This window comes from Felis catus, chromosome A3, assembly GCF_018350175.1.
Source record: "Felis catus isolate Fca126 chromosome A3, F.catus_Fca126_mat1.0, whole genome shotgun sequence".
Lineage (NCBI taxonomy): Eukaryota > Metazoa > Chordata > Mammalia > Carnivora > Felidae > Felis > Felis catus.
This window is the reverse complement of record NC_058370.1, coordinates 61,689,331-61,704,947: the sequence shown is the minus strand read 5'-3', so window position 1 is coordinate 61,704,947 and position 15,617 is coordinate 61,689,331. Positions and strand designations below refer to the sequence as shown.

At 40.6% G+C, this 15,617-nt stretch overlaps 1 protein-coding gene across 1 annotated transcript in view; it reads left to right on the top strand.

The window, feature by feature from the left end:
- Positions 1-15,617, top strand: part of VWA3B (von Willebrand factor A domain containing 3B) — a 202,120-nt gene that overhangs the window by 104,643 nt on the left and 81,860 nt on the right. Inside the window, 1 exon segment of the mRNA XM_019827072.3 lies at positions 9,046-9,144. Coding sequence (XP_019682631.3) covers positions 9,046-9,144 — 99 coding nt within the window.

Genomic DNA, 15,617 nt, shown 5'->3' with positions numbered 1-15,617 from the left:
AGGTGCTGCTTTTTATAGAAATCACTAATGAATAGAACCAACTACCTGAATGGCTAAAAATATAACTAAAATAATTATTTGTAAAGTATAATTCTGTTATCTTCAAAAATCTTCATCGAGGCTCCCTTGCTTGCTGAATGTGCAAAATTTATTTTCAGGAAAACCACATTTCTCTATATTCTTTTGACTGGTCGGCTCAGGAATCAACCCAATAAATTCAGGATACCACTAGAGCTTCTGAAACTGCCTTGTGCTGGTGTTGGAGCAGTAGTTCCCCAAACAGGCCTAACCAGTCCTGAGGTCAGAGGAGCATAAGCTGGGGCTGAGTCTGCCCAGTAGTTGGGGGTGGGGGTCTGGCCCAAGGCTGGGGGAAGCAAGGAGGGAGCAGGTGCAGAAGAGGCACCAACTTCTGACCATCTTTCCCATGATTCCCAGTCTGGCTTTCTCCTAGCTTTTCTACCATCTTTGCAACAATCCCTGAACAGTGGGATTGTCAACAAGACTATTGAGATAGGGCCTAGAGAGAAGAGTTGTACTGTTTACCATCTGAGCTATATTTCTGCTGCCCAAATGTTGAAGCAGTTTTTTGGTGTTTTTTTTTTTAACTTTTTAATTTGAAATCATTTTGGACTTATGAAAGAGTTGCACAGATAGTACAGAGGGTGCCTGTAATACCCTTTAGTTAGTTTCCCCTAATGTTAACATCTGACGTAAACATAGTTTAATTGTCAAAACTAAGAAAATCACAGGTGTGCCTGGCTGGCTGAGTTGGTAGAGTATGTGACTCTTGACCTTGGGGTCCTGAGTTTGAGCACCCGTTAGGCTTAGAGCCATTTTTTTAATGTTTGTTTATTTATTTTTGAGAGAGAGAGAGAGAGAGCGCACAAACAAGGGAGGGGCAGAGAAACAGGTAGACACAGAATCCAAAGCAGGCTGCAGGCTCTAAGTTGTGAACTATGCTGACAACTTAGAGCCTGACCTGGGGCTCAAACCCATGAACCACGAGATCATGACCTGAGCCAAAGTCAGACCCTCAACCAACTGAGCCACCCAGGTGTCCTGACTTAGAGCCTACTTAAAATAAATAAATAAATAAATAAATAAATAAATAAATAAATAAATAAATAAAATCTATTTAAAGCAAAACAAAACCAAAAACTAAGAAAATGACAATGCCATTATTAACTATATTACAGACTTCATTCAGGGTTCATTAGTCTTTCTACTAGTATTCCTGTTCTGTTCCAAGATCCAGTCCAGGGTCCCATATTACGTTTATTTCTTAAAAGTTTTATTTATTTATTTATTATTGAAATATAGTTGACATACAGTTTTATATTAGTTTCAGGTATAAAATATAGTGATTTGACAATTCTCTACATTACTCAGTGCTCCACACAATAAGAATAGTCACCATACAATACCGTTACAGTATTATTGACTATATTCCCTCTGCTGTGTTTTTCATCCCCATGACTTAATTATTTGATACCTGGTAGTTTGTACTTCTTAATCCTGTTCACCTGTTTTACCTGTGCCCCCACATTATGGTTATAGTTGCAGTGTCTTCTCAGTCTCTTCCAGTCTGTAACACATCCTCAGTGATGCCTTGTCTTTCATGACCTTTTTTGATCATGTGTTTTGCAGAATGTCCTTCAATCTGGTTTCATCTGATGTTTTCTGATGGTTAGATTGGGGTTAGAATACTGCAGAGGTGATGTGTCCTTCTCAGTGCATCATGCTGAGCAGTACATTGTGGTGATACACCTTACTACTAGTGGTGTTAACTTTGATCTCTTGGGTAAGGTGGCATCTGATAGCTTCCTCCCCTGTAAAACTACTTTTTTTTTCTTTTTATAGATAATACATGTTTTGGAGGAGATAACTTTGAGGCTATGCACATATCCTTTGTGTCTTGAACTTTTAGCCACTAATTTTAGCACTCAATGGTGGATCTTCTCTACAGCACTTATTAATGTGCTGTTCTAATGGTGACTTTCTATTCCCTCTATTCCTTTTACATTTATGTGTTGGAATTCTGTAATGAAGAACTTCCCCTTTCCCCCTCTTATTTATTCATTCAATCATATATTTATTTCATTATGGACTCATGGATATTTATTTACTGTTTCAGTAATAATTCAATACTATTGTTATTTATTTTGTTACCAAGCTTGTTCCCACTCTGGCCATTGGGAACTCTTTCAGGTTGCCCCCTGTGTTCTTCACATATGCATCTATATTTTTTTTTCCTTGAATACTTGTTTATTTTCTGGCACTATAGATATTTCATGATCATCTTATATTTTCCCACCTCAGTCCTGGAGTTGACCACTTCTCCAAGGAACCCTTGTTTCTTTTATTAGAAAGTGGTATTTGAAAACCAAAATCTGGGCACTTAGGTATGCTTATTGCTGCTACTGGACTCACTGCTTCTAGGCTCTCTCAGTGGACAGAAATGGGAAATATATGTATAATAGCCCATCAATCCATAAACGTCTATATTCCTGTATCTATTTATCTATATTTTCATTAAAAAAGGAAAATAAGGGATGCCTGTGTGGCTTAGTTGGTTAAGCATCTGACTCTTGATATCAGCCAAGGTCATGATCTAATGGTCATGGGATTGAGCCCTGTGTTGGGCTCCGTGCTGAGTGTGGAGCCTACTTGGAATTCTCTCTCTTCCTTTTTCTCTGTCCTTCCCCCGCTCACACACATTCTTGTACACGTACTCTTTCTCTCAAAAGTAAATATATAAATGTAAAAAGATAAATAAAACCATGAGTTCATGCTAATAACTCTACTCCAATTCAAAACCTCAGAAATTATTTGTAAAGAACGTATTTGCTTATTTTTAACTTCTTTGACCACGAAAAACCTGGTTTTCGTTATCTGTAATGAGTTAGTTATTTGTTAAACCCTGGTATACATAAAGTTTCAGAATTTCTAACCCATACTCTGAGAAAAACACTTATCAGCTGGGGTACAGTGTTTACACATAGTTCTTTCTCTCTTTAGCCTTACACTATCCAGTCAAAAAACTGTTTCCTAAAGTTCTTAAAGTCAGGTACTTTTTTACTCAACTACCTCATTGTGATTATATCATTCATTATTAATATGTTGACTTCCTCCCTCATCCTAATTGAATTATATTTTAATTTGCACACAGCAAAAGCACTCTTTTTGGTGTATAGATCTATGGATTTTGACAAATGTAGAGAGTCATGTATTTACACCTCTCTGACTGAAGGACTGGTGAAAGGTAGGCCCACCAAAGATCTAGTGGGACTCCCCAAACTCCACAACCCAGACCCTGACACGTAGTCTAGTTCATTGGAAGCAGTGGCAAGAGTAAAGCCATGACTGTCTCAGTCCCTGCCTTACAACTCAGATCCTGTCAAGTGGTCTGGTCTTCCAGCAGCAGCAAGAGCAGCAGAAATCCAGCTGCCCAGTTGCACAACCCAAGTCTGGCAGGCAGTCTGATCCACCAGAAACAATGGCAGCAGTAAAGTCCTCAGCCACCCCAGCTTCTATGTCACAACATTGTGGCATGTATGAGCAGTCTGATCTTTGGCAGCAGTGACAGCAGCAATATCCAGACTGTCTTAGAGTGTACTCCACACGTGGGGTACTGGCAGGGGGTCCCATACAACTGCTGCAGTGGCAGCAGCAAAGTCCTGGGCATTTCTCAAACCAGGTCACCTGTAGATGGTGTGACCAGCCAACAACAGCAGAGTCCCTGACTGTCCCAGCTTCACAACTGGGGCACCAATGAGAAGTCTAATCTTCCAACAACAGCAAAGGTGAATAAAGCCTTGTGTCTTCCTGCTCTCAATTCAGTGGCATAAGTAGAGCCAGGTTCAGCAGCTTCTGCTCCTATACCCCAGAAGGTCACCTAGCACCAATAGGCAGCCCCAAAACATGGCTTTTCTGGGCTTCCCACAGACAACACCAAATAGGAACTGAGTGGGAGACCCAGCAGCGCAAGAGGAACAAAGCAGACCAGAGTAGGATTGCATAGAGTAGAAAATTAAATTGTCATTGGAACTAAAGCCCAAAAAGGTAGGCTAAAATAAATATACTAAACCTGAACAGAGTGACTGCCTGCTAAATAACATTTAAATGGGAATAGTCTCCTAACATAGTGACCAAATTGTCCAGGACATAAAAATCACTCGTCATACCATGATCCAAGAAATCCACATTTCCATGAGAAGAGCAAACCACTGATGCCAGTACCAACAGAGCCTCGGAGATCTCTGGGACAGTAAAAAAGATGTAATATTCATGCCATCATAATTCTAGAAAGGATAGGTGAGTGTGGGACTGAAAATGTATTTAAAAAAAGCAATAGCTAAAAGCTCCCCAAATTTGGTGAAAAACATAAAAACTACAATTCAAGAACCTAAGCAAACCCCAGACAGGGTAAAACCAAAGAAATCCATACCACAATACATTATATTTAATCTTCTGAAAAGTAAAGACAAAGAAAAATCCTAAAAACAGCCTAAGAGAAATAATGCATAAGCTATAAAGGAATACAAATTCAAACGGCAGCAGTTTCTCATCTGAAACTATGGGACCAGAGGGAGGTGGCACAACATTTTTCAAGTGCTGAAAGAAAAGAACTGTAAGTCATGAATCGTCTATCTGGTGAAAATATCCTCCAGGGTTGAAGGAGAAGGAAAATGAAGAGAATTTATTGCTGGGAGACCTACCTTTAAAGAATGGCTACTGGGAACTCTCCAAATAGGAAGAAAGCTTGGACCTTCAGAAATGAAGGAAGAACAGTGGAATGGGTGATATAGAAGTAAACATAGGAGAGAATCTGTAACCTCATGAGTTTCTTTATTCATGTTTTATGGTGCCAGCAAAAGTTTAACACCATCTATATATATAATGAATATAGAGGAAATACTTCAGACAATTATATTTTTTAAATGGCTACAGTAAAGGGACCTAAATGGAAGAATAATTTTTACACTTAATTTGAAGTGGTAAATTATCAGTATCATTAGACTGTGATTAGTTACACATATGCTTAAGAAAATACCTAGAGCAACCATGAAGAAAACTACATAAGACAATACACTCAAAAATATTACAAATAATCAGAATAGAACATTAAAAATTTTCAAATAATCCACAGCAAGGCAAGGAAAAATAAGATAAATGAGAAACAGGAAATACACAAAAAAACAAAAATGGGAAGCTTAATTAAATGTCAGCAATTACATGTAAATGGTCTAAATATACCAATTACATGACAGATATTAGAGAGTAGACAAAAACATGATCCAACTCTATGTGGTCTGTAAGAAACTCACTTCAAAAATAACAACATAGGTTGAAAGTAAAAGGATGGAAAAGATATATAAACACTAATTTTTTTTAATCTGGAGTAACTATGTTAATATCACATAAAGTAGACTTTAAAGCAAAGAGAATTGCAAGAGGCTTAACATGATAATAAAAAGATCAATCCAATGAGAAGATAACAATTCTACCTACACTTGTGGTGAGCATAACATATAAACTTGTCCAATCATTATGTTGTACACCTGAAGCTAATGTAACAGTGTGCGTCACCTATAATTTACAAAAAAAGAAGATAAGAATCCTAAATGTGTATGCACCAAATAACAAAGCTTCAAAATACATGGAACAAAATCTGATGGAGTCAAAAGGAATAATGGACAAATCAGCAATTATAGTTGGGGCCTTCAGTACCCTAGTCTTAGCAGTTGATAGCACTACTAAAGAGTCAGCAAGGATTTGGAAGAACTGAACAATACCTTCAACTAACCATATCTAATTAACATTTATAGAATGCTCCACCCAACAACAGAATACATATTCTTTTCAAACAAACATCAGACATTCACGTAAAGAGACATATCTTGAGTCATAAAACAACCCTTAGCAAATTTAAAAGAATTGATATCACAGAGTATGAAGTCACACAGATGTCTCCTGACCATAGTGGTATCAAACTAGAAATCAATAACAGAAAGACAACATGAAAATCTCAGGACACTTGGGAATTAAAGAACAGGCTTTAAATAATTCACAGATCAGAAAGAATGCCACAAAGAAAATTTAAAATCTCATAGAATTTAATGAAAATTAAGCAAAACGTGAAAATTTGGGGGGATGAAGCTAACACAGTGCTGGGAAGGAAGTTAATGCACTAAAAGCCTACATTACAAAAGAGGGAATGATTTCGAATCAATGATCTTCTTATATCAAGAACCTCTGGTCAGTCTTTTCAAGGATGTTAATATAGCAAACTGCCTGAGAAATTAGAGATAGTGTCTCCTTTCAGGGCAGAAGGTGACGTGTTGATTATCCAGTATAAAGATAATATCTAACTCCAGAGCAAAGGACAAGCATGCTTACAGTCCATTATAGAATATACAGTTTCCTAAGTTCAGGGTCCCTCTACTTTAACACAATCTACTGTGTGTGCAAGTGTCACTTAGCCTTCTTCACATCACTCTATGGGAATTGGAACTCAGGAAACTGGTGCCAAAAACTGACATTCTGGCTACTGCTATTGCTGTGAGTAGTAAAGTCCTTCGTCAGTGACCCCAGAGTCTTGAATCTTCTGCCAGCATCCATGTTCGTCTGCAAGTAAGGGAAAATTGCAGACCTTTCACAGTTCTTGATGTGTATTCACTCAAAAACCTGTAAGCAAACGTTTGTAACAGCTTTATCTATAAACACCCGAAATGGGAAATGACGCAGATATCCTTCAATAGGAAAACAATGGATAAACAATTTTACATCCATACATTGATATACTAGTCATCAATAAAAAGGAACAAACTCTTGATTCATGAAATAACTTGGGTAAATCTTAAATACATTTTGGGAAGTGAAAGAGGCTCAACCCAGGAGGCTACATACTATGGGGAGGAGGTAGAGGTTGGAGTCTAGCTTACCCACTTGAACTCGGAGGGGTGCAGCATCTCATTACTGCTGGGTGGGTGTGAGCGCTGTTGGGCGGGGAGGGCTTGTTACACTTGGTAAGGATGAGAGTCTTGGCTCACTACTTGGCTTTTTCTGCCACAACCCTGGTAGAAGTATCGGGGCACTTTATTCATTTATCTGACTTGACCTTCTTGGGTCCATGGGTTCATGTCTGTCATTGTTTTAGGAAAACTCTCAGCCATTCCTTTTTTCAAATATTTCTCCTATCCTGTTTCCTTTCTTGTGTTTCCAATTATGCACATGTCAGACTGTTTGATTCCATCCCACAGCCCTTTGATGCTCATTTCTGTTTTGATTTTACTCTTTGTATTCATCTGCATTACTGTATTTTTTATTTTTAGTGTTTCCATTCAACTGTTTCTTAAGGTTTCCATCCCTGTGCTGAAATTACCCATCTGGTCTTTAGTGTTGTTCACCTTTGCCATTGGAAGTTTTAGTGTATTAATCACAGTTATTTTAAATTTTCTTTCAAATAGTTTCAACATCTGTGTCATATCTGAGTTTGTTTCTGAGGAGTGTTTTTGTCTCTTGGTAATATGTTGTTTATTTCTTTTTAGTATGCTTTTTTTGTTTTGTTAAAAGCTGGACTTCACATGTAGTATATAGAGACTGAGATAAATATTATTTATGTCTGGAAATGAGCATACCTTTCTTTTTGAGGGCAGAGGGGTAAAATTAATCCGGAGTTGGGCTACGTTTGAGGTTTGTTACCGTTACCATGTGCACCAGGCCCCTCACATTTTTGTAGTACTTGGGGTTAGGGTGGGGGATGATATGCTAGAGACTTGTTTGTCAGTGTCTGCTCCACCCTGTGATTTTGATTTTCCCTTCATACTGGGCCTCACACTGTAACTCTCTTACCAGTTCCTTGCCAGTCAGTGTTGGTAGGGGAACGTAGGGTGGGTGTTCTCTGAATGAGCCTTACTCTTAGGCAGGCTGGTGTCCCAGAGTCACTCCCTAGAGTGTGTTTTTCTCAGTAGTTCTGAGCCCAGAACCTAGCCCTGTTCCTTTTCCAGGAGTGGAGGGTTTGGAGAACTTCCCCCAGCTCTCCTGGATTTTCACCAGTACCCTAAGGGTAACTCTGTTTGTTGCCCTTCCTCCCCGCCCCCCACCACACACACAGATACATACACACACACATTAGGGCTTTTGTTCCGAGGGTGAGATGGAGGAGAAGGGTCCCTGTGTCACTGTTCTCCCCCAGTTCTGCACCATGTGGGAGACTTTCTTGAGCACCCTGTGGGCTTTGTGGTGAAAAAGCCTCCAAGAGAGTGCAGATTCCCCTATATTTGTGGCCTGTGGACCTTTACCTTCTCACCAGTATATACCTGGCTAACCTCTACCAGTTCGCCAGTCACCCCAGCCAACCTCTTCTTACTAGTGTCTGCCGCATCTCACCCCAGAAGCCAGTGCTTGCATCTCGCCAGTCTCTGCACATGCCTGTCTGTCCTCACATTTGGGGCAAGTTGATTGCCCTGTGACCTAAGCACTCTAATGAGCCTAACAAAAGGCATGTACTTGCTGTTTGTCTGGCTCCTTTTGTTACAAGGCTGGCAGTGGCATTCTTTCCAGTGCTCTACATCCTTGGGCAGAAACTGCAGGGGTTTCAAAAACTTAACAGTTTCTTTGCTGTACCCCAGATTGCTGATGTTAACACACTCATGTTTGAATAAATCCTGGTTTGCCCTGCCAGGCTTATATTCAGACTGTATGTTTAAGCTGTGTTGACAGCCGAATGAACAGTAACTGAGTTAGTTACACAAAGATAAAGTTGCATTAAGAACTCTGTCGTCAGGACAGGAAATCCATAGTCCTGGCTTCTAGCTGTCCTGGAATTGTCTGGATAGAGGCTTTTATAGAACACCCAGGGATTTGGCTCCTTGGAATTCCTGGGCTTAAATTATTATCTCGATATAATTTTATCTTTTATTTTGCAAGTACTTTTCTATCTTTTTTTGGAAGCAGAAAATAACTTGTTTGTGAGATCTGTTTTGAGACTCAAATATGTGCTTGGTATCTTTCTCTCTGTCTCTCTCTCTCTCTCTGTTATAGATTGGAAGTTCCACAAACACCCTAAATGCTCTGCAAATTGCTTTCGCTGATGAAGAAACACAAGTAATCTACCTTTTGACAGATGGGAGACCTGATCAGGTACTTACCAAAGTTGGGGACACAGACAGATTCACCGGTACCCTTTGAATGCTGAGAATGAGTTTGAGGGACTTTTATAACTGCCAGTGAAAAGCTGTTGAGAGATGGTTCCTTGGCTTAGGGACCCAGAACTGAGGTGAGAAAATACACTGAGGAATTCTTTTGTCTGCTGAAATGCAGAGGAGAATTTATATGACAGCAAATGTTGTCTGGTTAATGCACCACACACCCACAGGCCTGGAGACCAAACCCATGAAAGGAGATATCCACCTTCCACTGAGGACTGGTTTATGTTTTATTACAAACTAAGAGTAAGGAGATTCTTTTTTATTTTTTTTTTCCTTCGGGGACTCCAAATCTAAACATGTCACTGCACAATGTCCTTGGTTTTACCCCTAATTTTAACTTAGTAATCACTTAAACAAAAGCATGCCTTTCTAGTGAAATGTTCTTTGTTTTGCTTAGCCTGACTGGAAAATATTTGAAAAGTTTTAGTGGAGTCTGTTCATCTTCTTTTGAGCTTTGTGAATGAAAGACTAATGCTCTGGGCATTAAATAAACATACGGATTTGCAGGCCAGTACAATGTAAATTAACCGCTGAAGTGAATTAGTATCAACTTGCATCCTTCATTGTGAGGTGTTTGCATGTGAGGAGTGCTAGGCAAATACTGTAAAATATCCTACGTCAAATGGTCCAGGGCTTAAATAGTAAAGCAACTGGATTTTATCACAGCATTAGATTTATGGCAGAGAAGTTATATGTAAAGTGAAATTTTATTTTGAATGATTTTCCAATCAACTTCACTATGCTTTCTGTTTAAAAGCAATTTATTGTGCTTTGCTTATGCTCCATGTGTGGTGCCAAGGTTTGAGGCTACAAAGATGAATAACATCTTACCCCTGCCTTAGGGGCACTTACACTTTGGAGGATGTGCTGGACATGTATGGTTAACTGTGATATGACACAGGGTGTGGGGTTGTTTGTGCTGTGAGATGTCTGGGAGCTGAGTGATGAATTCTGCTGTACAAGATGGAGAGAAGGCCGGGAAAGAGTCCACTGAGGAGGGGGCATTTGAGCTCTGTCTGGAAAGAGGAGAAGTAATTTCCTTTTAAATTATTTTTTTATGTTTATTGACTTTTGAGAGAGAGAGAGAGAGAGAGAGCGCGCGCACGCTGGGTAGGGACAGAGAGAGAGGGAGACACAGAATCTGAAGCAGGCTCCAGGCTCTGAGCCGTCAGCACAGAGCCTGATGTGGGACTTAAACTCACAAACTGCGAGATCATGACCTGAGCAGAAGTCAGATGCTTAACCAACTGAGCCACCCAGACACCCCAGGAGAAGGAATTTTCTAAACAGAGATTATTGGTGTCTTGGGCAGAAGGAACAGAAGTGTGGAAGTATGTGGGCTACCCGGAGAAACAATCTGAGAGCAAGGGCAGTGACAGAAGAGTGTCAGGGTTGAGGCTGGAAAGTTTGGTTGAGGAAGATTATGAAGGTCCTTGACGGCCACCTGGAAAGAGTGAGTGGGTTTTACCACAGTAGGGGCTGTAGTGGGCCAGGTGGTCCCATTCACCTGTACTTCAGAAATGTGCCTCAACAGTGGGAGGGAAAGACTAAATCTAGATGGGAGCTGGTGAGGGCCCACCTCAGGTAGGAAACAGAAGTGGGGAGAAGAGGACTCTCCTCAGAGATGAGATAATAGAGGTAGCATCAAAGGATGTGGGGACCAGTTTGGGAGCAGAGGAGGATGGAGTGAGGAGAAGATAGGACCAAGAGAGAAAGGCATCATGATTATTGATATCTGGTTTATAATGATTATGTTAGTAACTGATTTAAATTTAAATTTAAAGAAGAAGCAAGCTTGGGAGTTGCTGATGGAGGAAGCTGAGTTTGAGCACCTGTAGTCCATGGATGTCCAGAAGCCTCTAAAAATATGGGGCTGGTGTTTGAGGAATATGGGGCTAGAGATTCTGATTTGAAAGTTATCTGGACAAGGGGTCTTTTCTTTTTTAATAAACTCTTGCTGATTTTACTCTTTGCACTATAGGCAATTTAGAAAATATAGATAAGCATATAAGCATAAAAAAGAAAATTTAACTCAGTCGTAATTCAATTTTGTTTTGCTTTGTTTCATCTAATATATGCATTTTTTGGCAAGTCATGAGAAATTCTTCCAAAACATCATTCACAATGACTCCATCATATTCCATTATATAAATAAATTTAATATAACTTCTACCTTGGAAATTAATTTTGTTTATTTCATTTTGAATAGTAATTAATGTAGTGTAATAGTGTACCATTCACATGGTATTACAAAGGTATACAAAGATATACCTAGTTACAAAGGTATAAAGGGCATGCAGAGAAAATTCTCCTTCCTACCTCCTGTTCACTAGGTAAGAGGCAATGTATGTTACCAATTTCTTGTATCTTCTTTCAGGGATTGTTATGCAAGCAAAAGTGTATTTATATATACTCCCTTTCATAAATATAAATGGTAGTGTATTCTGCACCTTTATATAAAACAATATACCTTGGAAATTGCTTACTATCATTTCATAAAGAGCTTCCTCATTTTTTATAGGTGCCTAGTATTCCATCACATGGCTAAATTATTTAGCCATGTGTTCTGGAGATGGACATTGAAGTTGTTTTCAGTCTATTTTATTATTATATTATTCAGTGCTTCTGTTATACACGATGCTGCAAAAGTAACTGTTCACATGTGTTTTGCAGATGTATAGCTATAGCATAAATTCTGAACAGTAGACTCAGTACAAAGGTATATGTTTTGATAGATACTTCCAAATATCCCCCAGAGAGGATGGACCAAGTAACACTCCTGCTAGCAGCATATTGGGAAGGATTCTTGTCCTATGGTCCACCAGGTTGGGAAGGATTCTTGACCTACAGTCTGTCATTACTTCTGAGAGTCTGGAATCTTCCGAGAGTATATGCAGAATGTCCTTGTACATTTCTCTGGGGAGAAGATCTCTCGGTTTCATCGGAGGGTCTGTGGACCACTTAAAGATGAAGGACTAAGGATATGGATGATAATTGGAATTAGAAATATACCGGCGACCCAAATAGTAATTTATAAACTCCTAGTTAGGCATTTTATGTTCATATCTGCATTTTCCTCACATGCAGTCTATTTTTCTTGCATTACCCCTCAGATTCTCTCAAAAAAGCAAACGAATATTTGATATTCATGTTCTGTGTAGAGGACATTAAGATGTATCACACAATCTCCATTTCTTTCTGAATTTTCACTGACTTTGTAGGACCTGAATATGTAACGCCAATGCTATTATTCCTGATACTCAGCAGAATTTTCTGCTTGAAAGCATACACAGAGATGCTATTCAGGATTTAATTCCATAGATACCAACTTACTGCTTGTTTGTTAAATGTCTGGGGAAGAATTATACAGCAAGACAAGTCTTAAATTAACCAAGTGAAAAGAATTCTAGTAATGTTCATCTTCATTAAAATGGAATTTATAGGTGTCCTTTGATGGGCATCTCTAGGTGCAAATGGACACTGCAGGACCTCTGCCAGGAGCAGCCCAGCACATCTTTGGCCATTGTCATTTTGGGACTTCTTTGAAGTTAGGGACTTACCCTGGTAGGAATCAAGAAAATGGGAGTGAGGAAGGCTTTTGCACCATTCCAAACAAAGAGAAATGAGTGAAGCCTAATATGAGGTATACCAGGGATGGGGACATAGAGAAGGCACAGAGTGAGCCACCTGCACAGCCAAACCTCCTTCAGGCAGTTGGGAGAACTGATCCTTGCCTTTCTTGCCACCCCAGTTGACATTTGTGGTGAAAGGGTCATCTGGCTACTGTGTAGACTCAGAGAAGAGAGAACTGGGGAGAATCTCTCAGGCACACTGCTTGGCCTCATTTAGGGATTGAAGGGACCTCCATGAGGAACATATGAAGGAGTCTTGGGCTGTGAAAGGCTTCCTCAATGTCATGCAGGGGTTCCACATGGAAAGGCCCCGCTACTTTCTTAGACACAGAGCTGCTAGAATAAGTGTGTGGAAGGAGTCAGGGTCAGTCAGGCTGGTGTGCGTGAAAGGTTTACTTCCATGTTCTGAGTCTTCTCTTCAAAGCTGTGAGAACATAAACTAGGGAAAGGAATCCTTGAGTGGGGTGCAGGCAGAAGGTCAGGAATGGGCGGTTTCCGTTGCAGGGATGGAGCTCCTTCTGCAGTCCAGGTGTGCCTGCACCCTCTGCCTAGCTCTCCCAACACCACATTGGGTCCAGTTCAGCAAACACTACCTGAGGCTGGGTGAAGGTGGGGGGTTCACGAGAATACACTAACAGACTTTCTCATGCCTGCACTCTCTTTAGCTGTATGGAATGACGGAACTAGCTTTGGAGCTAGAGAACAGGGTTCGAAGCTCATCCCCAGCACTGCCCATCTGAATGACCTTGGGCAAGTCCTCTACTGTGAATTTCCTCATCTGTGGCTTAGAACTAATACTCCCTATTCATGAGTAAATGAGATGATGTTCCCATGAATGCATTCCACAGATATTTACTGAGTACCTTTTATATGCCAGGCATTGCTATCAGTCTAGAATACAGTGGTAAGCAAGATGAACCTGTCTTCAGTGAAACTTATGTTTTATAGGGAAATAGGCAATGAGCAAATAAATATATGAAAATGTCAGGTAGCATATGAAAAGCTGAAAATGCTACCCACAGTACCTGGCACCCACAATCAGTACTAAATCAATGTTAATTGCTTTCCCTTCCCAAATATATCAGCTATAAGTCAATACAGGAATAGTTCCTGGCTAAAACTCTACAAAATTAACAGAATTTAGGTCTAGCATATCCAGTCTGGTATCAGAGGTAGTGGCCAGGAGTCCCTGGTAAGAAACAAGGATAACGATAGCCCCACCTCAGAGGGTTGTAGGGAGGATGCAGGCAGAGAGCACAAGCAGAGCTCTTAGTGCTTGGTATACAGTATGTACTCAGAGATGGAAGGTAGGCTGAAGGGAGGGGAGGCAGCAAAGAGGACTTTGCTCTGTGCTTGCAGTTGACAAGAGGGATGAAGTCAGCTCAGTTAAGTTGCTGTTTGGTTAGGAAACCAGCTGATGGCCAGAGGGGAGAGGAGAGAAAAAAGGACGAGAGGTGGAGATGGGCTCATGGCCAGGGGCAGGCTCAATTGCTGCAGCCAGATCCAGAGACTGAGGCTGTGTGTAAGTGGTGGTTGGAATGAGGCCAGACCCTGGGGGACCACTTAACCAGTCACCTTCCTGGGTGGGTGTGAGCTGCACAAGGCCAGCCATTGGTGCATCCCGAGTCCTCTCTCCCTTATCACTCTGCCTTTCCAGGGCTCATAAGATGAATATAGGAAGGGTTAAAGACCAAATGATAGGAACTAGAAGCAGAGAATAGAAACTGGCTGAAGGAGCCAGTAAGTTGGGTCAATCAAAGAGGGACTCCTGGCACTTGGAAACTCAGAGGAAGTGGGCACAGGACAATCAGAAGCAGTTTCTGAGGGTTCCTAGCTGGGCTGTGGTTGTGGTGGTGGAGAGATGACAGAGGAATTCATCAGTTCATCTTTTCTGAGAGCCAGATAATGTTAACATTACTTGACAGTCGATCCTTACCAAGAGACAGTTTTTTTTTAGAGATATCTTTTTAACTTTTTTATTTATTTTTGAGACAGAGAGAGACAGAGCATGAACAGGGGAGGGTCAGAGAGAGAGAGGGAGACACAGAATCTGAAACAGGCTCCAGGTTCTGAGCTGTCAGCACAGAGCCCGACACGGGGCTTGAACTCACAAACCGTGAAATCATGACCTGAGCCAAAGTCGGACGCTTAACCGACTGAGCCACCCAGGCGCCCCTAAGAGACAGTTTTATTGCAAATGAGGGAAACAAACAGTCTGGCATTGCTTCTAATACCAAAAATTGGCTTTGAATTTCAGTCCTACCACGTGAGAGCTTGATGACCCTAGGACACAATCTTTCTGAGTCTCAGTTTCTCCTTTGTCTGTGGAGCCCATACCCATTGGGCCATTTAGGGTTGCATGTTACTGGGGAGAAAAGCAGAGGAGCAGACAAATGACTGTAACAATGGAGAGATTTATGTTCCTATGGATAAGAAACCCAGGGGTAGGTAGTCTAGATTCTATAGCTACTCACGGATGTCTCCAAGAAAACAGACTTCTTTTTATGTTCATTCTCTACCATCTTTGTTTATGATTTCCACCCTCATGGTTGTAAGATGGCTGCTCCATCTCTAGGGTGTGTCCATTTTCCAGGGGGTGCAGATTGAAAGGGGAAGGACGTTAGGACATTAATGTTGTTGTTCTTGTTGTTGATGTTGTTGTTGTTGTTGTTGTTGTTGTTAAATCTTGCCTTTTTACCAGAGAAAAGGAATCTTTCCCCTGGGACTTCCACCTGTATCTCAGTGGACAAAACTGGGTCACATGGCCCATTCT